We start from the raw sequence: 23,962 nt of genomic DNA, 5'->3' as shown, positions 1-23,962 counted from the left end.
AAAGGGCAGTAAAATAAATGGGCAGTTACAGTAGATTATGGGCACTCAGTAGTTTGGAAAGCTCCATCAAACGGCATGCATCAACATCAGCGCTTGAAAAGCAGTGCTCTGCTCTACGCAGTTTCAGATAATGTTGTTGAGTCTTTGGGATGAAGCTTTTCTATCCTATGAATCCAAAAGTGTCAACAAAGAAAAACCCAAACTTTTAACCTTGGCACCTTGGCTAGTAGCAGAGTCTGTGATGGTGTACAGAAGCACCTGAGAAAATAGTGATAAAAGCATGCAGACACAATTTGGGTCAACAAAAATGGTATAAAGCTGTGTATGAATATCTATCAACTAAGAAAGTTGATAACACATGATACTATACTAAAGCTGCACTGCACTGACTGACAGCAAGAGATAACTAACATAAGGCTACTTCTTTATTTATCGCACAAACCACTGTGTTTTCTATGTGTGCACAGATGAATTGTAAAAAAAAGTTTTGCATACCCAACACACTGTATGCCTCACAATGTCATGTGTGCAGCCAGACTGAACTATTTTACAGCCCTCCCTCATCATTTTCGCCCTCATCATCATTCATTGACTGGTTTTAAAGTATTTCAGAAATAATAACTAGTGACGCCCAGCAGAGGGCATCACTGCACATAGCCTTATCTGAACAGAGAGGCCTCCTTCCTTTGCCTGAACGCTTCAGTTCATGATCTGTATCTATTTTTCTATAATTAAATCTCAACTTAAGAACAATATATGGCTGTCACTACTCCAATTTTTTAAGAGTGAATAAGGCATTTATGGCATTTCTTTAACAACTAAAAAAAACAAATGATGTGCTGTTTGATTTCATTTGAATACACCATCAATGTAATGAAAAGCGGATCAAAGACAGGCATGTTAGGGCACCTGATGTGGATAGTGGATAGAGCGGGCTTCCCATGTATAGAGGCTGTGTCCTCGCTGCAGGGGCCGCGGGTTCGATTCTAGCCTCTGCCCTTTGCTGCATGTCACCCCAACTCCCTCTTCCCCCTTCACACTTGTGCTGTTCTATCAATTAAAGGCAAAAATGCCCCAAAAATATGTTTTTTTACAAGAAAAACACATGTGGACAAATATGGTAAATTGTCATTTGTAAATCAAATGTTCAATGTCCAGAGGGTTGGGCACTTGTACCAAATACCTTTCTTTTTTCAGCAACACTGAAAAGACTAAATGGTCATTTTACCCATATAATGGAGGATGTATAAAAGGGTTATAGGGTTGCTTAAAATTATTATAAGTAATTTAAGATACCCCACCCAGAGGACACCCACAGCGTAAATTATGTCTTCCCCAATGAAGCAGATGAAGATGTTAAACACAAATTCAGTCTACCAAGACAGAAGGTATTTAAAACCTTGACTATATCTCCAAAGAACAACAAGCTATCTGACAAAGTGAAAATGAGCTTTGCTGGCTGCCAAAAAACATCAGAGCACATTTTCTTACAGTGAATAATTGTCAAGCAGGTTTATGCTCCTATAATAAAACACGATATGACAGAGTGTGAGCAACCAGAGGACAGATGTTACCTCCATGACATAATTTAAGGTGTTCCCTGCACGTTCAGGCCCCAGTGATGGCCAGCCAAACTGCCTATTTAAGGAAAGCCCACAGCCTTACAACAGAAACACTGGCTTTCAAATGCTGATCTGCATCTGCTCACAACTCTCTCTCTCATGTTTCCACACTCCACAGTTCAGAGCCTCCTCTAAATGTTTGGGCCCTTTTCTCTAAATAAGGCAGCCTTATCGTAGTTCCTGTCATTTCTGCCTTTTTTCCCAAACATCCCAAGCAGCGTCTGTGGCAGTAGCAGGCAGCAGCCTGTGCATTCTTTTGCCTTGTATGGAGAAATGGCCTGGCCTGAGATGTCTTTGTATGGGACAAGCCGCCCTCTCCATTGGACGGGCCAGAAAGGGGAGGGACCCACCGGGAGTCTGATTCTTTAAACAAACTTTCCAGTAGGACTGCCTGCTTCCCTTCGCACTGCTGTGTTGGAACCAGACAAAAGGAGTTTCAGGGACTTCTAGATATTTCTGCCTGAAGCAAAGGTGAGACAGAAAGCTGGTTTTACATCTGTATTGCCTATTTTGTATAGAGTGTTAAAAAGCTTGCATTTCATGTGCTTTGAGGCATGGATGTGCAAAACATCTAAGCTCAGTGGTACAGTGCGTAACTGTCAGAGCGCAGAGTGAAGTGGAGGATAGAGTTACAGAGAGCTTGAGTGGATCTTTGATTAAAGTGACCAGATAAGTTACAATAGAGATGTTGACGAGGTTAAACAAAGACCCGTAGATGAAATTTACCTTTGACCTGTGTGTGTATGTTTGTATATGCAGCGTAAATGCACTGTTCCCATGTGTGTTTACTTCCGTCCCATAACCACGGCATATTTGATGGAGGAATGTCTGAATGCAGCTGACCCAATTAGATCTCACATACACTCTCTCTTAAACACACAGACATGCACACACCTCTGATGTTGTCTTTTTATAGGCGATGAGAGCTTAACTTCAACTTTGCTCTCTGTTTGTTTTGGGAATTCCTGACCGTTGGCGTTTCAGCCTTCACTGGAGTTGTGGTGACCTGCAAGACCCAGAGTTAGGGTGAGGGATGACAGCCTGACTGTTCAGTGATATCAAAGTGTGTGTGTGTGTGTGTGTGTGTGTGTGTGTGTTCTTGCTGGGCGAAGGGACAGAGGAGCTTTGTCGTCCCACTGGATGAAAGGGTTCACAGAGGAGCTTTGGTGGACAGAGAACAAATACAATTGTCAGTGCAAGCCAAGACGAGGCACGTCAGCCAAACGCTTACGTTACTGAAGCAGTTGTTCTCGTCCTCTTTGTGAATCATCCACTCTGTGAGGAATGCACAAGAATTCAAGTGCTGCTTTCCCTGCACCTTGAAAATGTCAAATAATCACACTTATCAAAGACTCTATCCTCACTGATTGTCTAAAGCAGACACAGGGTTAAACACCAATCAGCCTCTCCCGGGAGACAGTGCCCCTCTGTATTAGTGGAGCCAAACAAGAATGAGATTATGGAATTCCTCTGTTCCCTGAAACTTTAAATTGGAGCTAGACGCTGTTTTGTTTCCAGCTTCCTTCACGACTGTTAGATGGAGAATGGGAGGGCTCTGTGCCAACAACACACACCTTCCAGATTTCTTCTTTTTTTCTGGCACACTACGGGACAGAAGCAGCCAAACAGTAGTGAAATTAAAGGAGACTGATCCAACATGTGTCTGCAGTGTGAGAGAGGAAAGAGTGAAGTTAGTGTATGACATTGGGAGCAAGATAATTACAAGTACATGAATTTCCTTCCTGTGATGTTACTGGGAACATGCAGATCCATTTTTGGAGTTAATGTCTGCATGTAAATACTGCTGTGGACAATCAAGTTATTCATCAAGATGGGACAGAACTGGCTGGTCACACTTTAATTTGCATTGAAAATATAAGTTATAATTCTGCTCTTCTGATAAAGTAGCGTTCATTTGTATAAAGATAAATAGAGAGAGCAAAGCTGTTTAACTCTGCCTTTACCAGCTTTTCTGAGTGCAATCATACAAGCAACAGGGACTGCTGACAGACTTCTCCAGCCCATTAAATATGATGACAGACAGTGTCACACAGGCAGTGTCCCCGGAGACAGAGATTTGGGAAATATGGGGCAGCAAAGAGCTATTTATAAGCGCAGAAGTACACTGCTGAGTAGCCTCTCCTGTAATGTATCATAATACATGGACATGGAAGTATATTTTGTTGCTAAAATACAAGAATGTGCTTAAAAATTGTTGGTAACCAGAAGAATATCTTTTTATACTGTATTTTTTTTAGATTATAGGAGGAAAATTTGCAGGGGAGTCACCTAAAATATTTTTTTAAGCACTGGGGAGGGAGTTATGTTGTCATTTTTACATATTTTGGTTATATTTTGTATTTATTTTAAATATTCTCAGAACCATAAGTGGATTTTAAAGACATGTTGTAAAAATGTCCAAAATCACATTATTTATCATATCCAGAAACTGTTAATTATGGTTATTTATTGTGGAGGAAAGCTCAAGGAAAATTATTTGTAGCTCCGGGCAGGGTCATAATTTAAAAAAGACAGAAAGAAAGAAAAGAAAGTCATACTCCATACTCCAGCCACCCCCCTGATAAATAAACGAAAGTCCTGGGGAATTAAGAAAGTGGCTTTCAAATTTTAAGTATTTTAATGTTCCTACTGCAGCTCTGTCTGATGATGATATGTACTTGTATTTCACTGCAGGTTAACACATAACTTTTAATTACCAAAAATGCATCCATTCTTATTCTCATCAAAGCCTTGATGAATTTTCAGTTACTACGGTCTTTAAATGCTCTTATTTGAGAGGAAGTGCATTTTTTGGACATGATTAACATTTTGGCATCATCTCGTGTTTAGATTGCAGTGTAGGACTAAGTGCTATACATTTAAAGATGCATTTTAGACTAAATTCTAATACTGGTGCCAAAAAAAGTTCTCTAAGGGATGTAATATTTAAGGTGTAAATTAAAGACTAAAAACAAAACATTGCATGGCAGGAAGGTGTGTGAGATCTCACAGTTCACCTCAGTGAATGATCTAATTGTGTGAGTAACTGCCACGTACAGTATTCACATCACCTCAGCGCCTCTCAGGACATGACATCATACCTAATCAGCCACATTCACCTGCTCCCTCCTGCCGGTCCTGCCTGTTCCTCTCTCTGCTTTTGCCCACTGGGTATAACACAATCACAGAACACACATGACAAGCCCTTGCAGACCTGAATGTGAGTGACAGGTCTAATTCTGGAAGGATCTGAAGTCAGCTGCAGCGTGCACTGTGGAGACATGTCGTTTTCACACCCATCACTGTACGCGACATTTAGGGAGAGTGTGATTCTCTCTCTAGAGGAAATGAGAGAAAAAGATTCTCTTGCTTTGGGGCAAACGAGAGAGAAAATATGAAAGAGCCTCACGGATGCTCCAGTTTTTTGCATGGCAAACTATCAAATTTAACTCTTTTCAAATGGGTGCTGATATCAGTATTAATGTCGAGCTGCCTTAACAAGCAATGTTCCCAAACTATTCTATCCCTGATGGTGCAGCATTATAATTATTACCTAATCCATGAGTCATGCCCTTCGAATGTGTGCAGGCCCAGACCCAGCCGCCACCATGTCGAGCAAGCGTGCCAAGGGAAAGACCACCAAGAAGCGTCCTCAGAGGGCCACCTCCAACGTCTTCGCCATGTTCGACCAGTCTCAGATCCAGGAGTTCAAAGAGGCGTTCAACATGATCGACCAGAACAGAGATGGTTTCATCGACAAGGAGGATCTGCATGACATGCTGGCTTCTCTGGGTACACTGCTATGTTCTCGCTACACAGAAATATTACACTGCCTTTAAAGGGCCACTACACCTATTATACATATGAAGTTTAGTTTGCTTGTCATGAGGCAGACTGCTCCTCACTAACCTGTCAAGAGACATGATATATTCTTTAACTCCAGCGAGAGCTCTCTTATCTCAGAAATACTTGAGATAACAGATGACAACATTGAACCTGACAAAAACCAACATAATCCTGATGACATCATTGTGATTATCTCAGTTTGGGCTCAGTAATAACACATTTTTAACAGTAGTCACCCTAACTTGAAAGAAATGGACATTTATTGGGGCGGGTTTGGGTGGGGGTGGGGGGTCAAATGAAAGATGCTACAAGCTGCATCATGGGAAATGCAGGATTCAGTGTTATTGGAGGCAAAAAGTCAGAATATCTCAGCCTGTGCTGCTTCAAATTTAAACACTTTTCTTTTTCAAACATGTCTCTCCACAACTTTGTGAAAGAGTAATGCTAAATTCCTGAAATCTGCCTTCGATTTCTTGAAAATTAATGTAATGTTTTTTCTAAACTGTGGCTCTAAAAAGGGCCCTCAAAACTGCTGGATTGCATTGTTACATGGAGGGGCATCTGTGGAGCACAGACCTCTGCCCAGGCCAAATTCTGTGTCTCACAATGTTAACACATGAAAAATAATTTGTTTATCCACCCTCTTATTTGCATCCACACCAAAATCTAATGGGATCCTCTATGGCCCATGCCACACCCTTTCACCAAATTTAACGAAAATCGTGCTGACAGCATAACCTCCTTGGCTGATGTAATCAGTTCTTTAACAAAATATGCTGAACACTGGTTATAGCTACAGGATTCTACTGCATGCACATAAAACAGCCCTTCCTGGAATTGTGCAGTCCCCAGTGAAAGTAGGTACAGTAACATCACACACATTAAGTGACAGTGTTGTCCATCCTCAGGTAAGAACCCTTCTGATGAATACCTGGAGGGGATGATGAGCGAAGCACCAGGGCCCATTAACTTCACCATGTTCCTCACCATGTTTGGAGAGAGGCTCAACGGAACAGACCCAGAGGACGTCATCCGCAACGCCTTTGCCTGTTTCGACGAGGAGGGATCTGGTGAGTCAGTATAAACAGAATAATGTATACACATATATCAGCACGTTCACGGTCATTGGTCGTTAAAGTGGAAAAAGACGGCCTTCCCTTCGAGTGTTTCCAAATGGTATTATTTGTTGGTGCTGCTGTTGCAAAGACAACCAAATCACTTTCTGTTAACCTCAGAGCCTAGCAACTACAAACAACACAGGACACAATGCATTTGGTTTTCCACAGTTACTTTGGTTGTGCCAGGGCCCCAATCTGCCATTTCAGCTACTGGGATAGAAACTGCAAAGAACTTACATTGATACTCTGGTTACTGGGGATAAAAGTGCTATCTTTGGTTGACACACTTCCTTTGTGTCAGGAAACAAGCTGTCATTTTTCCCTCAGACCGTACCTGATGGCAGAGAGAATTTCAAAGTCAAAACAAGGCTTACAGGGAACCAAAATGTAGACGGTGTCATTGTGCCATAGCAATTACATTGTGCAATCAACATTTACCTTATGATATGTTCCAGGAAAAAAGTATCTATTTCCACTTCATTTGGTGTCATCTGTGTCGAAGGTGTGATCCACGAGGACCATCTGAGAGAGCTGCTGACCACCATGGGCGATCGCTTCACAGATGAAGAGGTGGACGAGCTGTTCCGTGAGGCGCCTATTGACAAGAAAGGCAACTTCAACTACGCAGAGTTCACCCGCATCCTCAAACACGGCGCCAAAGACAAGGATGACGAGTAGAAGGAGACACCAGCTGCCTCAGGGCCCCCGCACACACACTGCACCACAAATTAATCCCTAGTTCCTACCCTCATGGACCTTTTAGAGAAATTAAATAGGAATAGTTTATATCAAAGTCTTTTATAAAAGGGTAGTGGACATTTATTTAGATTTAAACGGTTATGAATGGTAGGAACTTGAGATTAGTTTGGGACCCGCAGAAACATTTTGCAATACACTACTTTAAAAATTATGTCATCATTGAAGGTTACCAAGAAGGTGTATTTGTATCTCAGAGCTACAAGTCTTCAGCCACTGTGACTGCCGGTTGGACTTTTGAGATGCGAGGTGTGTGCAGGGGTATTTTTGGACTGTACGATCCAGTGCCACATACAGTACCAGCAATGTTTACCTCTTCCTGCCAATTAGCTACAACACCTGCACAAGCACTGCAACAGGTCCCCATATCTGTAATATTTGTATCTGTTTGTTAGGAATGGAAAATAAGTGATCGTTCTGATTGTGTTTATTAAAAACAATGATAGAATGTTTAGCGGTGGAGCTTTTAGTCCAAAGTCTTCCTCCCGTCAGCTGGTTGTGTGTATTTGTTGAAGGACCAGGTATGTTTGTGTTGCTGAAGGGATTCAGTCTTGAATTGTTGCTCAGGCAAATAAAGTAAGTTCATTCATGCCGTTGACCGCAAGAAAAAAAAAGTAAAGGAAATGTGTGTTTGCGGTGTTGTTAAGTCATTGTCTTTCAAACAAGTGATTCATACTTACTTCGCACCCTTACATCACAATCAGCATTTTTGGATGTTTTAGCTTTGACCTACAAAACTGTACAATGTACTTTACACTACCAACATTTTCCAAAGGATTTTGTAGTTTGAACTGTATACAAGAGCATGAATATAGTAACATGGATATTTTTCAAATTTCTAATGTTAATGTTACTATTTTTGTCACTATTGCTAGTAGTTATAAACTAAAGACAAAGTTCAGTTATCAATTAAAAAAAAAAACAAACACATTTAACACATTGGTACAGTCCTACAGAGGGGCTTTACTTTGGCATGTCTGCCAATGCTAACCACTAATTTGGACTGTCTCCAGAGTTGGGCCAGCACATGTGCGACCACCTCAAAGCGGGTTGCATTCAGAAGGGTTAGGTCATCATTATTCATAATGCAGATAAAGAAATCTCAATAGGAGTGATGCCTGTTTCGTTAGTTTTTAACTGCTTCTCATGCATGACATACACTTTAGTGACATTTGGATATTCAAGTGCTTAAAAATGTTTATGACTTTTGACAAGATTATGCAAATTGTGACTCTTCTACTTCCTAAAAAGCAGAAAAAATTTGGGGGAATGTTGTTCAGGTAAACTATGCCGGCGCTACACCTGTGGTTCCAAACACTGCAATCAAACACTGGGGGGGGGGGCAGTTGCAGATAGACAGGAAATATGGGAGAGAGAGGGGGAAAAACACACAGCAAAGGCCTCAGCATATGGAGCGCACACTCTAGCAGGTGAGTGCGAGTCCGCCCTGCACAGCAGAGTTTTTGACTCGTCATATCAAAGGGGAAAATGCAGGCTTTACTACGAACATTAACCTAATCTCTTCAATGAAAGCGTCTCAGTGAGCCGTGACAGCATGACAGTGAGCCAGCATGCACAATATCAGGACCCTGCTGTGACACGTCAAACTGTCTTCCATAGCTAAATAGCTATTATAAGAGGGCAATTGAGAAAATGTTTTGACAATTGTATAATTTAGTTATTCTCACAAAAATAAAAATTGCTTTTATGGGCAACAAAACTGATAAGAAATATCATTTATGAAAAACTGAACTTTTATTTCTTTGAAATGCTTATACAAAACACACATTTAAAGTTTAAGGCATATATTGCACAGACTATTGAGAAGTTTTTATATAAAAAAGGGACATTGTCCCTCAGTCGTAGGTTTAAGGCACAGCAGCCAGTCTTACTGCCAAAGGTCAGTCATGATTCATAACTTGAGCTTGAAATACATTTTTGAATGCATTTGGCTGTAAAGGAACTACATAGTTTGAGATAAAAGTTCATGCCAATACAAAAAAACAACCCAAAACATGACCTTGAAAATATTTACATGCATCATCACATTGTCTGATCTGATTGGAGCATCTAAAATCACATATAAACCTTAACCTATATAAAAACATGCCTGCCTAATCTTTAGCCAGCCATTTCCAGTATCTCAACCGTTAAAGGTGTTGTCACAGTGGCATGATGTAGTATGAACAATAAAAATATTACTTTAATACTTAGTATTCTACACATGACCCAAGCCTGACATGACCTGTGTAAATTGAGGTATAATGCACATCAGTCTAGTGAGTACCTGTAACAAAAAAAAAAAAAAAAAAAATCCTCAAACTTTCCCACGACATCCACAGAGCATTACTGGCAGTGAGGAGGAACAAAAAAGTGGAAATACAAGAGGAGAGTTGAGAAATGCAGTGAACAAAAAAGCTTTTCTGGGGTCAGAGCTCAACTGCACTCTGACCTGACATCAGACTTTCTCCTGTCTTCTCGACTCCTTGCACATAGAAAATGTAACCGTTAAAACCGAACACAGCTCAGTGACACCAGAAAATATGACAGTACTGAAGGTTTGATGCACAGTCCTGCTACAGTAGGAACTTCTCCACATGATGCTACAGTTAATAGATGCCCAGATGGCATTCAGCCATATATTGTGGTTTATGCTACAACAGTTTCATGGAAACTACAGCTTTGTGAATGAATAGAAATTCTCTACAAACCATTTCTAAAACACGGGTGGAAAGCACTGATGAGGAAAAATGTGATTTTCACGCTAGGGAAGAAAATCCCCGAGCAATTTCAGCTATGTCAGTACATCTGCTACAATTGCTTTGCCTAGACACGATACACATCAATTCATCTCTCCCACATTTAAGACATTCAGATTTGAAATACATTGACCAAATCATAATGCTCCAAATTGACAGGGAAATTTAGCCATCCCCCAAATATGAGGCTCCATTGTTTAAAGTGTTTTGCACCACAAAAGATAAAAGGCGCCAGGTCTTGCAGCAAGTGTAACGTTTCAGTCCAGGAGCTGCAAGAGCTTGATGTCATCAGATCACCAAGCTGCTCACCTCTCCACTCAAATTGATTTCTGTAACAGATCCAATGTGACCCTTTCCCCTTCATCCTACATCCACAGCCCTCCCCCCTCACAACAATCCCTGAAATCATATTCAACTGATGAAGGTCACATTAAGTCACGGACATGAGTCCTTCACCTAACCTCCCACCAAAAAAAACCCCGAAAATACAGCTTGTTTTTATGAAAATGAAACATGTGGTACTTGAGAGCATGTGTTGAGTGGTCGAGATGACAAATCATGGAGGCCAATGAATTCCCTTAGCTATAAAAAGACAGGAAGACAGGAAGAGAGAGGGGTGGAGACAGACACATTGTGGCGAGTCACTCAGTCAGGCTCGCCGCAGTACAATCAATTTCCCTTCTGCACATCACCAAGGAAAATGAGGGGAAATGTAGTGGAATAAAAAATAACCTAAAATCTTAAAAAAGAAAATCTGAGTTGCTATAAAAAAAATTGTGATGTTGCTGCTGTGTGTAGGGAAAAGAAATCCTCCTTTTTATCCTGGAGGGGAATGGATGATAGGCAGCCAATGATATCAATGTCTTTTGTACATTCAATAAAGTCCAGTACTGCTACTGAAGAGGCTAACTGCTGGTCCTGAAAATGACACCAACGGACATTTTTGTACAATTAAGGGATATTTCTTCCTCATCCATAAACTGTAATGTGGAAAGAGATTTGAAAAATGGCATCAAAAACTTTATACATTTCACTCTGCACTGTCAGGAATGTTCCTTTTGAGAAAAAAAATGACATCAATATGTTCTTACCAGCAGGCGCCTCCATCAAGAACAATAAAAAGTTGCTTGAAACAGCACAAGTCTCTCTAACACCGCATGTTTGTTGCTTCACTTTGTCCCAATTCATACGTCTGATCTCATTCCCTGTATTCTGCAGGCACAGGTGTTAAGACGAAAAAGGGACCGGTGATGAAGATACATTCTCCTATATACAGTGTTTTCCAGCCAACAGGAATGTTTGGCCTCTCTACTCTCCATATATATATATATACTTTTTAAAAAGGTGCCAATATCCAGCTCTTAGTTAACAGTTTCACTCACTGTGTGCAGGCTGTGCTGGGGGCCCCACACTGTGGTGATGGGGGTCTTTACCACTTGAAGAGAACTGGGTTGCCTGGTATCGGTATGGACCATGCTCCAAACACTGGGCACCACTGCTGCTGCTGAATTCCTCTGTGCACTTATACTGCTACTGTCGCTGGTGCTAGAGGAGGAGGAGGAGGAGGAGGAGGAGGAGGAAGAAGGCTGAGGTGGAGCAGTGAGGTGGGAAGCCAGGCCCAGAAGAGGTGATATTGTTGGCGTAGAGGAGTGTGTTGGAGCTGAAACAGGGAGAGGAGTTTGGACAGAAGCAAGGGCTGGAACCTGGGCTGGTGATGACCCTGTGGTAGAGACAGGAGGTGGACATGGAACTGTGACTGGGATTATGGGAGACTTGTGGAACGGCAGGTAAAGTGGGACTCCTCTGGGGTCTGCAAAAGAGGGAATGGCTTGAGGACGAGCAGCTGGAACAAGCGCTACAGTGTGGGATGAAGCCTGGCTTGGAGCAGTGACAGAGGTGGGACTTGCGGCCGGGAGAAAGACTGGTGATGGCACCGAGACTGGCCTTGTAGCAGCCTCTGAGCTCGAGGCTGGAGCTGAGGATGAAGCCGGGGCGGTAGCCGGAGCAGCAGCTGGTTTCTGAGTATTCGGCTGACCTAAAACTGAGGCAGACACTGGCACTATGGTTGGCAGATGGGCAGGGGTGAGCGGAGGCTGGTGTGGGCTGGAGGCTCTGGCAGTGTCCTTCTCCAAGGGGCTCCAGATGACTTTCTTCATTGGCAGAGGAGATAAACTCGGGGCTGAGACCAAGACTGGAGCTGGGTCCGGTACAGAGGCTGCTAAAGAGATAGGCACTGGAGCCTTTACTGAAGTCACAGCTGACACTGGAACAGCCATGGCCTTCTCCATCAGGCTCTGCACCCTGGAAGGATCCATGACTTGTTGGCTGTCCTCTGGAGGTGGCGTGGGTCCCATGTCACTGCTGTAAGCACTGCACTGAGCCTCCTTCTGTTCAGTCATTACAGCTTCTGTAGGTCTGTTCTGGCTCTCCTGGAGCCTCTTCAGGTTCTCCTGCTCTGCTGCCCTCTGCAGAGCTGCATCCACCAGGAGCCTCAAGTCGCTGAAGTCCTGGCTGGGGAACAGCTCGGGAGGAGTCGGAGGAGGCGTGTTGAAGAGGCCACTGGTGGGGCTAGCTGCCATTGTTGTGCTGGTGAGACAAACCGAATTAGCCCCGTGTTCCTCTGCTTCCCTCAGAAGACTTTGCGTGTCCAGCTTCATCAGCGCCTGCACTGAACCCTCCTTGCCAGGGTAGCCTGCTCCTGTCAGAATAGCCGTCGCTGTGCTCCCAAGAAGACTGAGGTCCAGTGTAGGGGTGGAGCGGATGACAGACGGGCGTTGCTGAGTTAAGCTGGTGGAAGAGTTGCTCTCTGGCGAGCTGGCTCCACCTCCATTTGACGAGTGGCCTTCACTTTTACTGCCGACCTTGCGGGAGATGGTGAACTTGGTGGGATCTTTTCCATCCTTGCGAAGCAGGTCAGGAAGGAGGCGGCGACGTGCGTTAATGAACCAGTTACATATCTGGGAAAAGAGGAGAAAATTTAAGTGTGAACAGAACTGATACTGGCTGCTCACTTACTTCAATAAAAAGATAAAAAGACAGAAATATGCTCTTTTATATTTTTCTTTTGAGGGCCTCCATTGATATTCCTGCAAACACTTTGATTAATTTTTTTTACTTAACTGCTTCAGTCACTCTCAATTAGCCAGATCTATAACTCAGTCCTTGCCTTATACTCAAGATCTAAAAATGATCCAAGGCCTGTGATTTTAATAAACACCTACACATTTTTCTTCATCTGTGTCTGCACAGGAGGCCCTACTCACCCCCTCTAGTGGTTCAGCCTCCCACACATCGAAGAAAGAGTGAGACAGACAGATATGAGAGCCCTCAGACAGCTGGCAATAATGAAGGTCTGAGCTCAAATATGCTGAGCCACAGAGAAGGCAGCCAAAGGCATTCCTGTGAACTGACTACATAACAAGAAACTCTGCTGCTGCTGATGCCTCATGCTGATCTTTAATGCCTTCTCTCATGCTGCCTGTCTGACCGTTTGTGCGTGTTGAGAGGGAAAAGAGGAAATGTCTACCGCTGATGCAATGAAGTGAAAAGGAAAGGCTGGGAAAGTCAAGCAGCAGATACCATCTGATTGCTGTTTTGCTTTTGCTTGTTTATTGTGCTTATAAAGTCAAAAACTGATGGCACAAAAGTAAGAATAATGTAAAAGGTATTATGACCGTAGTTTTGACACCTTTCTTGTGTGTAGCGTCAGACTTTATAACGATAAAAGAAAACTAAATTGAGTTCGATGTGCAGGTCATTGTTGGCTTTTTGTGCTACAAGACAAATAATACTAGAATGACTTGTTCAAGCACTGTTTTTGTTACAAAAATGTCAATACATTCAGTTCAGCTTTATTGTCACCTCCCTATGCATTTAGATGCAGAGCAGAATGACAGAGTGCAAAATATTTTAATAAATAACAATAAAAACATTAAAAACCTCCTCACAGTCAGTAATAATGAATGAATGAACAGAGCATCAGGACTCAGTGAAATCGGTTTGTGTATATATGTATACGCCATCATAAACAAAGAAAAAGGACAGTAAAGACAAATGAAAATGTCACAAAGTTGAATGCAGGAAGTGTCATTTCCTCTGGCAAGAGCTGAGGGCTTCTGGTAAAGCAAAACTAAAGAGATTCATTGAAATCAGCTCCTCACCTGCAGCACGGAGAGGTTGGTCTGGCCTGATAGACTGAGTTTCTCCTGCTCAGATGGGTAGGCGTTGAAGCGGTGCTCGTACAGCCAGCTCCGCAGGATCTGTACCGCCTCCTTGGGCAGGTTGCCGCGGCGACGGCGCTTCCCAAAGAGCCCCCTTCCTGACAGGTCGAGCGGGGAGCCGTCATCGCTGTCCGACACAGCCGAGGAGTGCTCGTGCTCCGGGCGATGCTCTTCTTCCAGAGCTAAGAAGGGGATGCGAGTTGTCAGTCACTTTTGCTGTCACAGAGTGTCACATTCTGACGTCCTTTTTTAATCAGATCTGCTAATCATTTGGTGGTGTTATCCTTATTTTGCCATGTATTAAGTGTGAGGAATATCTTGTACGAATGGCATACACTCACCCTGGCTCCTGCAGAGAGTGGTTTGGTTTGATCCACTTTTATGCACAAAATAAAACCTAAACTAACAGAAGTAGTTTGCCCTGATTTGACACCAAGTAGCCAACAAGTGCACAAACCTCATCAGTTACTTTTAACCTCATAATTTCACCCAATTTAAAGTGAGGTTGGCGAAGGCTTCATGGTCTGAACATATTTAAACAATGGCTCTGAGGTTTGAACTTTGTTGTGGGATTTTTTTTGTCAGTCGATGGTTGGCCACTGGAGAGAATCTCCCCTCAAAATGGAGCATGCCTGATCCCAGGGGTGGGCCACAAAATGCAGTAAATGTCTTTCTCTGGGGCAGGGTGAAACCTGACCCCCGGGGCAGCGCCTGTCTTCACAAAGAAGATTGTGTGCATATCAACATCACAGTAGCCAGTGGCCCAGGAACCTATTGACCATGCAAAGGAGGCTGTTTTCACCTCATGCCACTTCGGCTCAAGACTGCTGGAGTAGTTGACAAATCTTTTGAATTGTGCATTCCTCAACAATGAGGGAAATCCTGAACCAAGAAAAAAAAGTGGGGGGAAAAATAAAAACATACAAATGCAAATTCAGTGCATTTTTTCTTATTTCTGTAAAGAGCCTTCCACCTAAAATGTGTTAGAGCAGGACTGAGGATTGTTGAGTAACAACTCTGAGTGCACATTTTTAAACTTAATGTCTGGTGATGTTGCTTTTAATAGCGTTTGATGATTTTTTTTGTGCATATTTTCATGTCATGTGTTGTTGTTAATTTGTTTTAAACACTCTTATTCTAATTTCTGCAAAGCAAAATATCCTTGGGACAATAAAAGTATTATTCATTCGCCTAACCTTATGATATTTATGTCCCAATTTATAATTTCAAACAAAATGTTGTTTTCGTAGGTAATGAATGTAATCTAATGTGTCTGTTTCTAAAGTGTCTGTTAAAATGCAACACAGACCCTTTCATTACACTAGCAATGCAATAACTGATCAATTTGCTGTCAAGTATCAAAATAGTTGCAAATTAATTTGAAAAAAATGTATGAGTATTTTTGTTGGTGTTAAAAAACGAACCCAGCTTCTTAACTTTGAATATTTTCTGTTTTTTTTTTTTTTTTACTCCTTTCGGTTGTGGACAAAACTAAACATTTAAGGAAGTCATCTTGGTCTTAGGGGAAAAAGAGCAACACTTTTCACCATTTTTAAAAATATTTAATAGTAGTATCTGCTCTATGTTAATTATTACTTTGATTGTGATTTTTCGGTAAGATTTTGCATACATTTGCAGAGAAATATCCCTAATAATGTTGATTTCAGTCATACCACCAAACTGTTAAAACTTTTCAGATAAGCCTAAAATGTCATCAGTTCCTGAATTAAAGTCAAATTTGGTCTAAGTGGGTCTGAAAAAACTATAGTCAGTAAAATCAGTGTCCCATGCATTCATTCGCCACATTCATTTGTTGACAGACATCTCAGGTTAATAATAGTGAGAAAGGATGTGGCCCACAACAAAGCTGCATTCCTCCAACTCCACTGAATCACTGGAAAGTCATTTAGAGATTTATCATACGATATTTACACCCATTCAATGTGGGATTCATTTATTAAAACAAACAGCCAAGACAGATTTTAGGCAGATGTTTGCTTAGTACATTATGTCACTTCAGCAAAAGCTACAGCTCACATGCAAAGTGACCAACTTTTTGTTTACAAAATGTCGACATACATTTGGTAAATCTGTGCCAGAGATTAGGTAGTTGCTGTATTTAGATGACCCTTTTTTAAAAATGAGGGAAAATTGACCTAAAAGCAAAGTTAGGAAGCTCAACAGTGCACCAAACTTCACAACACACCGAGGTGAGGATTTGAATCTGACCGTTAGTAACGACACCAAACATCAACTTTGGAGAGCAGCTCGCTTTGTCAAAGTGATAACGTCATACTCACTGTGAAATGATACACTGCAAAAAAGAAAAAAAGAGCCTTACAAATAACGCTAAATGTTACACTGAAACGAGACAAACCGAAGACCTACTCAGTAAATTAGCCATCTGGAGCGCACAAAGGAGGCAGGCAGCAAAGCACAGCCTCCCGCATGTCACACCGCCAGATGGACACCATGCCTGCCTCCAGAGATAACTAGCTGGCTAGCTGTCCCTCCAAATTTGAGCACAAACACACGCTGCATTTGCTCGCAACAAAAAGCCCGCATACCAGGCAAAAACAACAGCAAAGACACAACAGGCTCGCGGACGGACACTTTGCGGGTTATAAACGTGCAGGGCGGCGATAAAAACACGAGTGTAGCTCACCTCGTTTGAATGCTTTCATTCTTTGTTGATGGCTTGCTTGAAAACACGCAGCTGTCCAAGTTGCTTGCTGTACAAAGCGTGCCCGCGAGCCAAGCGATGGTTGACACAACGGCACTTTCTTCCAAGAAGGTGTTGCGCTTTTTTACACGGACTTAAATGCCTCACTTTTGGGGTTCCGCCGCATGAAAATGTTTCACCGGAGAGTCCGTTTCCATCGCACTCCTCGCTGTTTGCCAAGATAAATGTTTTCTGTTTTGTGTCGCTTGTTCCTTTTTACCTGCACGCAGCAGCGCCAGCTCTTTGCCAATCTTGACAGTCGCAGCTGAAATGATCCCGCCTCATCAACAGCTGTCAGCCAATCACTGGCCTCTGTTGCGACTCCTGGACAGCCGTCAGCCAATCAGGGCGCTCCGGCAGACAGCAGACGGGCTCCGTGTAATTGTGACTGACGGGAGAACCATTTCATTCAAAGTATAGCGCAGTCATTGAAACAATGTTGTTTTCTCGACGCGGTGCAGACCCCACGGCTGTAACGACGCGAGTGTGTGTATAAATAGTGTCGAAATGTGCTTCTGTATTCATTGTCGTCGATTTTATTCCTGTGAGCGTGACATAGTGTGGAGAGGCTTTACGTAACGTGGAGCAAAATGTTCTTGTTACATAAATCATAAACGTCGAAAGCGTCGACTGCAATTTACCAGTTCACAACACAATTCACCTCTTTTTTTTTCGACACACACTGACGGGATCCGACTCTGATGTGATATTTCTATCGATTCTACAGTTGGTTTGACTCCAGGCTAACGAGGCTGTGTTGCAATGCATTGATTCCTCGAAGTCTATGGGAGAGTCCCCAGGCCAACTGAGCTCTCAACTGAGGAGGCATTTTAAAAATTAAGTCAGGGACAATTCGTTATTTATGAGGTGAAAAAACAATCATTGTTGGATTTTCGAAATTTTTGGTGGTCCTTTAAAACATCATGTGCGAGGATCATTTCCATTAGAAAAAAGAAAGAATTACTGTAGGGCTTAAATAGTACCATTTAATCAAAATCACTTTAAGTCTAACTCTCATTCAAAATTTAGCCCAAAAACAAACTGTCTGCAATGATGTACCACCTTGCGCGACAAGAGTGAGAAACCACACAGGATTTTGTTTTTGACTTTTAACTTTCAGACGTCAAAGGATAACTTTTAAAACCTGCTGACTAGTTTATGATGGAGGGACAGTCATGCATTTCCCACCCGTCACTCAGGGAGGCTCAAGGAAAATTACTTGTAGCTTTCTCAAGAGTCAAAATAAATTCACACCCCAGCCTCTGATAAATTATGAACAGTCCCTTACTGCAAATTAGCATCATACAAAATTATCAGCCAGCCTGTTGATGACCAAACTTTTTTACGTGTCAGACTATACCTTCTGTTACTATTTGCTCTGAGGTCAGGGGGAGGGAAAAGCAAAAGGAAAAGATGTGCATATGATTAACACAGATAAGAAGCAATCATTCAGTCCTAGCATGTTTTGAAAACAATAAACAATATGCAGTTTTATACCTCTAAAAATAGTCTTTGATAAAGAAACAGAATCATCTTGTTATTAAAGGTAAACAAACAGCTTCAAGACAATGAGCAAATACAAGCATGATGAACTTTTTGAGAAAGTATTATGTGCATTTTATTGAATGTTACGTCTCTTCATTATACATTTGAACAACCTTGAAATAGTATAAATAGATCTACAGCATTGTAAAAGATGGAGTTTTTTTCCTGGTCTGGTCTATTTACAGAAGACAACTTTGAGAAGCACGGGGGGATGAGGGGGGTGCAAGATTATTAGTTTAATTTTAATATCAAAGACCCCCTTTTACTCAGTATTGCACATGTACTTTAAATGTTACCAGAGTATAATGACAAGAATCTAGGTAAATCTCATTTTAGGAACAACAAACCCTCTCACTCACAACTCGCTCATACAATACAACCCTCTTTTTTTTAACTAAACCCCACAAACCCTGACGTACACACAGCCTATAGAGTATTATACTGAACACATCCTAGTCTTTAAAATATGTGCTTGCTTCATAAAATATTTGTTCTAGTATTTTCACAGACACTTTTTGCTATATCATATCTCTTGTGGTAGGGGCTCTGCCCCTAAGCCCGTCCCCAGCGTTATGCCTGACTCAGTGGAACAAAGCACAGATGCTATTGAGCTTGCTTTTTTATTTCTTATTTGTTCAAGCAGGCCTTTGGACTACTGTATGTGAGTGGATTCACTGGTATCACAGCTAAAGTAAACTTTCTTCATGGGATTAAACTATCTCTCTATCATCCAAGCTTGTTTCTGCCTGTGTGATTAAAAAAAAAATCATTTGAATCACCATTTTCTCACAATGAGAAACTTTGATAAAAAATAATGACTTAATATCGTTCCTCATAATTTTGAGATTTTGGGATATGAGGTCAATATTTTAGTAAGTAATATTTTTCGAGAAAGTCTCTTATCATTTTGAGTTCAAATTTATTTTTTTGAGATATGTAAATAGTTACGTGGAGGGTTCTAATTAATTTGAGATACTAACCCTTTTTTTTAAAGAAAGTTTCTCATTATATTGAGCTACTAGGTCATCTTAAGAAATCTAATTCTTTTGAGATATCACTTCATTATTTTGAGTCAGTCATTAAATATAAGTATGTCATTTTGAGAAAATATCCCATTATTTTCAGAAAGTATCTCATTATTTGAGATACTAACTCGAGTTAAAAACAGTTTCCAGTAATTCTGAGTCATTAAAAAAACTGCATTAATTTGAGATACTAAGTAAATATTTTGAGAAATGTTATCTTGATATTCAACGTTAATATTTGAGAGATCTCGTTATTTTGAGATACTAATTCATTATCAGATTTTTTTGTCATTGTTTCAAGATATTCAGTCATTATTTTGAGAAAGTTTCTCATTATAATGATCTACAGGATTGGTTTTTTCCCATCACACTGGCAGAAATGGGCTTCCATACCATATTCTCATCTCTTGTAGCCTTCACTGATTGAACTTTTTTCACAGTCCTGGAATACAGAAAAATACATAAAACAATCCTACAGGGTAGCTACACTTTATATAATGTGTGATATCAAACCCATCTTTAGAGGACAAAAGTGAAAGCTGAAAATGTAAGCCAGTATCACAGAAGATACATTCTGGACCATAGCCACATTGTAAATGATTTAATTTATTACCTCTTGCCTCACCTTTTTACATTCTCTCCCTTGCATTTATGGATAAAAGCATATTTTACTTAACTATTGTGGTAGACGGAGGCACACTGCAAGCATTGAATGTCAAGTGCCTTTCTTAAAATGAAGCTTTAGCAAAACAGATCACTGCTTAAGCAAATACTGATAGTATGACAGTTTTGACTTTATGGGGGGACCGTTATCACCCTCAAATCAATGGCATTACAGCAACAACCCCCACACAGTCAGCTGTTTGGATCATGGATAATTCTACCCAGGAAATAGACCTAGGTGTGTCCCACTGTTATCTGTGTGTATTGGAGGGAAGCCTTGTTTAAATGTATGAGAACAGCTCTTTTTTTCTCTTTAAGTATGCCACTGACATCTCATGGCTTTCCACACATCCAAGTTTTAGTGGGCTGAAAAAACATCCCTTTTTTCAGTTTGTGATCATAGAACAACTTTCTTTGTGTTCCTACCCTCCCTCCGTCCCTCCCTCAGCGAATGCGAGATGCCACTTTGTGTTTGATCTGCGTTCAAGTCAGGCAGACCTGCGGTTTTGTGTGAGGAATGGTGACAGCAGGGTTTGGGCCTAAAAAAGTGGCAAATGGGGAAAAGAAAGAAGGAAATTATATGTTATGAAATTGTTTTAAATGTTAAAAATATTCTGGCAGTTGTTGCATATGGGAGAGATTTAAATAGTTGGTGCAAAATATGGCCTTCAAGCTGTGTTGCTGACATAAGAACTGTCCTTGAGACTTAATCATTTGTAAGAATATTACAATGATATCCACTGACAATAACAATCTATCTGAAAACTGGGAGACACCGCTATTGACACGACATGGCTCGTTTCAGAAAAACAGCTTGTCAGACAGACAACTTTTTCCTGGCAGTCAGGAATCAAATCAAGCCAACGATGGCGTTCAAGTAACACAAAAGGCCTTCAGGTGCTAACGACGCTATCCACCCTGCTAAAAATCAAGGGGGGTATTGACAGCAACAGACTATTGACACCCCTGAGCCATTTTCCTTGCTGAGAATCACCCCCAGCCAGCAAACACAACAGACTAACAAAAGCCCGCCATCAAGAGAAAGCTCTCTCTGAGATAGAGCGAGAATGGTAGTCACCGGGCTTTTCCAATTCAGTGCCTCAGGCTGCTTTTTTGGGTCACAGTGGGTGAGGAAGAGGCATTGCAGCAGCCAAAGCAATGGAGTTGCAATGGTTTAACATGTCTAATTAGGGAGGGGAAGTTAGGCTTGCTTACCATTTGGAGGAAACCAAATGTGAGTGGAAGACAGCAAACAACTGCGGTTAATTGTAAGGCATGTCGGGGTTGATTTTATGGTTGGATGTTTGTTTCTAGAGAGATATTCTAATGTATGTCTATGTGAATGACACATAAACCAAGAGGTCTCATTGTTTTGGGAACTTACTTCAAATGAGACAGAGGAGTCTGTACATATGTGTAATCCACACAATGTGTCCCGTTAATGCAAAACAGGGCAGGGCTGAATGTCCTCTTACAGGAATGCCTTTTCATTGTATGCATACTATAATGTATTGTATTTTGGATGGAAAATTAAACACTGTTGCCCTCTGGAGGTCAGAAATCAAAGCGTGCAGGCCTGTGCATATGGAAATAATAACCCTGTAATACGTGTGGTGCTGTGGCTACACTCCACTCTGCTTTTACAGTAAGCACTGTTACTGTTGAGCTCCCTGCTGCTAAAATTTAAATCTGTCAGATGAATTTAAAATAGTGAATTCATCTTTGGCTTATGCAGTCTTCCATAACAAGAAAAAAAAAGAAAAGAAAAAGCAAGCAGCATTTAATAAATGATGAAAACACAATGGCTAATGTATGCAATGCTTTAATTAAATATTTGATCTTTGAATAAAAAAGTGCAGGTACTTTGGATGATGTTCAATGACGGGAAACGATGATGGTAAAAAATAACTAAGATTGATTTTGTTGAGTGATGGGAGGCAAAATAAATCGAAATGCTCTTGGGAACATAGTATAAAAAATAACAGAAAGACACGTCCTAATGTGTGTCCCCACCAAAAATAAAAATGCTATCCTGCATATTCAGCCTGCTGCATTACTTTGATAAAAGCCCCAGATTCATTGGAGATGTACGAGTTGAATGCTAAGTGAGGTTAATAAAAGCACTTAAAGAAGCATCAAACAAACAGACGGAACAAAAAACCTGACTGAAATATTCACATATCTGCAGTTACAGCACAAACATGAAATTTGAAGCTCATGGGACAGAGAGAATCAAAAAGAGATTTGAGTTGAAGACATTTCCCTACAAAGAAAATAATTAGTAATATTATGGCCGCTGACATTCTGGCTGGAAATAGAGATCCTCATGCTCGGTCATCATCAATATCGGGATGTGCTTTCATTAAAAATCATTAAGAAACTAAACTTTACAGATTCTCACCAGTGTTTAAAATCTTTGACACAAGAACATTTTGAAGGACACACACACATACACAAGTTAATTGTTAGGAACTATATAAACCACCCTTTAAATCTGACTTTGATTTTCATCATACCAAAAATATTCATAATAACCAGATCTAAACATATTTTTATACAAAACAAAGGACGAGAAAAGTAAACAAATAAATACAAGGAAGACGTACATAGGTGTGAGTTTGTAGTGTGTGAGTGCAGTGATGTAGTGTGCACAGTGTGTGATGGCCACAAGGCGGTGTTGTGCAAAGCTACAAGATGGCCAATGATCTGGGAAGAGAGGAGGACGATGGGAGACAAAAGAGCATTATTGTTTGCCTTCTGTCCGCTTAATAGATCTTATAGCCAAGATAGAGGAACGTTTAAAACAGTCTTCATATAGATTCTTTAGGATATAGTCATCATAATAACAATACTTTCAATTTTATTATATCAAGAGCAGTAACAAGAAAGGACAAAGTTCATCTTCTGAGGTTTTCAATGGCAGCCTCAAAGGAGGAGTCTCCTGCCTCGTAGTCTGTTGAGTCCACACAGCTTCACTTTTCCTTTTTCTGCTCCGTTAAATCAGCGTTTGATGCCACCAGGACCAGCCCATAACTGTATGTCAAAAATGCCCAAATCCACCCCCACCCCAATCTCTGAGAATTTGACCTTTCCTCCCCCCAATCTCCATCCAGCTTTACTCAGAGTAGCTCATTTGCATTGCAAAAGTTTTCCTCTCGTTTTTCCAGGTATTTCAGTGATACTTATCTGTCTTTTGATCCAACCCTACTTCCTTCCCTCTCACTGTCTCTCTCAGAGACGAGTCTGGGCCTCGGGGACATAGATTTCGATGCTGTCCGCGCTCTCTGTGGCGGAGTTCTGGCGAAACGAGGCAGCCTTTTTAGCAGCCAGTAGACGCTTGCGAGCCTCATGTCTCTGCTTCTCTGCTGAGGCCGAAGAAGACGTGGATGAAGAGTCTGCACTCTTCTCGCGGCCCAGCTGTGGTCGTCCCTTACCGGGCTTCTTTGATGCTGGAGTGGCCTCCTTCTCCTCGTCCTGTAGTGTTGGAGTGATGAAACATGACAGACAGAGAGAGGGAGAGAGCAGTGTGTGAAGGAAAGAGAAAAGACAGATAAAAGACAGTGAGAGAATGTAACAGGAAACTGTCTTCATGAGGTTCTTTTAGTCTAGGCAGGTTTGGCAGACAGGACTTTGACAGAGACATTATGGCAGTGCTGATTTTTTTCATTAAAGCTTGAAGTAACATT

The 23,962-nt window shown here is 41.3% G+C and overlaps 3 protein-coding genes across 3 annotated transcripts in view; 1 reads left to right on the top strand and 2 right to left on the bottom strand.

Annotated features, from left to right (window-relative positions):
* Window positions 1-1,987: 1,987 nt before the first annotated feature.
* Window positions 1,988-7,975, top strand: LOC121954133 (myosin regulatory light polypeptide 9). Its single transcript, XM_042501472.1, has 4 exons — window positions 1,988-2,093; window positions 5,211-5,414; window positions 6,377-6,538; window positions 7,089-7,975. Exons 2-4 carry the CDS (start codon window positions 5,231-5,233, stop codon window positions 7,262-7,264), a joined length of 522 nt encoding a protein of 173 aa, XP_042357406.1. The 5' UTR covers window positions 1,988-2,093; window positions 5,211-5,230; the 3' UTR covers window positions 7,265-7,975.
* Window positions 7,976-9,137: 1,162 nt separating this feature from the next.
* LOC121956524 (flocculation protein FLO11-like) lies at window positions 9,138-17,272 on the bottom strand. Its single transcript, XM_042504791.1, has 3 exons — window positions 16,987-17,272; window positions 14,262-14,503; window positions 9,138-13,058 (listed from the first exon to the last, which is right to left on the bottom strand). The coding sequence occupies exons 1-3, from the start codon at window positions 17,003-17,005 to the stop codon at window positions 11,463-11,465; spliced, it is 1,857 nt and encodes a 618-aa protein (XP_042360725.1). The 5' UTR covers window positions 17,006-17,272; the 3' UTR covers window positions 9,138-11,462.
* A 4,803-nt stretch (window positions 17,273-22,075) lies between these two features.
* dlgap4b (discs, large (Drosophila) homolog-associated protein 4b) overlaps window positions 22,076-23,962 on the bottom strand; it is a 32,571-nt gene continuing 30,684 nt past the window's right edge. The window contains exon 12 of the mRNA XM_042501462.1: window positions 22,076-23,750. Coding sequence (XP_042357396.1) covers window positions 23,508-23,750 — 243 coding nt within the window. The 3' untranslated portion in view covers window positions 22,076-23,507. The remainder of the gene's footprint in view (window positions 23,751-23,962) is intronic.

Source organism: Plectropomus leopardus, chromosome 2 (genome assembly GCF_008729295.1).
Source record: "Plectropomus leopardus isolate mb chromosome 2, YSFRI_Pleo_2.0, whole genome shotgun sequence".
Taxonomy (NCBI): Eukaryota; Metazoa; Chordata; class Actinopteri; order Perciformes; family Serranidae; genus Plectropomus; species Plectropomus leopardus.
The sequence above is the reverse complement of the archived record's forward strand: the minus strand, read 5'-3'. Positions and strand labels throughout refer to the sequence as shown.

Excerpts from the sequence above, each read along its gene's own strand:
- LOC121954133 (XM_042501472.1), top strand. The coding sequence starts at position 5,231 with ATGTCGAGCAAGCGTGCCAAGGGAAAGACCACCAAGAAGCGTCCTCAG. Across the intron at positions 5,415-6,376 it reads TGACATGCTGGCTTCTCTGG|GTAAGAACCCTTCTGATGAA; the intron begins GTACACTGCTAT and ends GTCCATCCTCAG. Across the intron at positions 6,539-7,088 it reads TTTCGACGAGGAGGGATCTG|GTGTGATCCACGAGGACCAT; the intron begins GTGAGTCAGTAT and ends TCTGTGTCGAAG.
- LOC121956524 (XM_042504791.1), bottom strand. Across the intron at positions 13,059-14,261 it reads CCAACCTCTCCGTGCTGCAG|ATATGTAACTGGTTCATTAA; the intron begins GTGAGGAGCTGA and ends CTCTTTTCCCAG.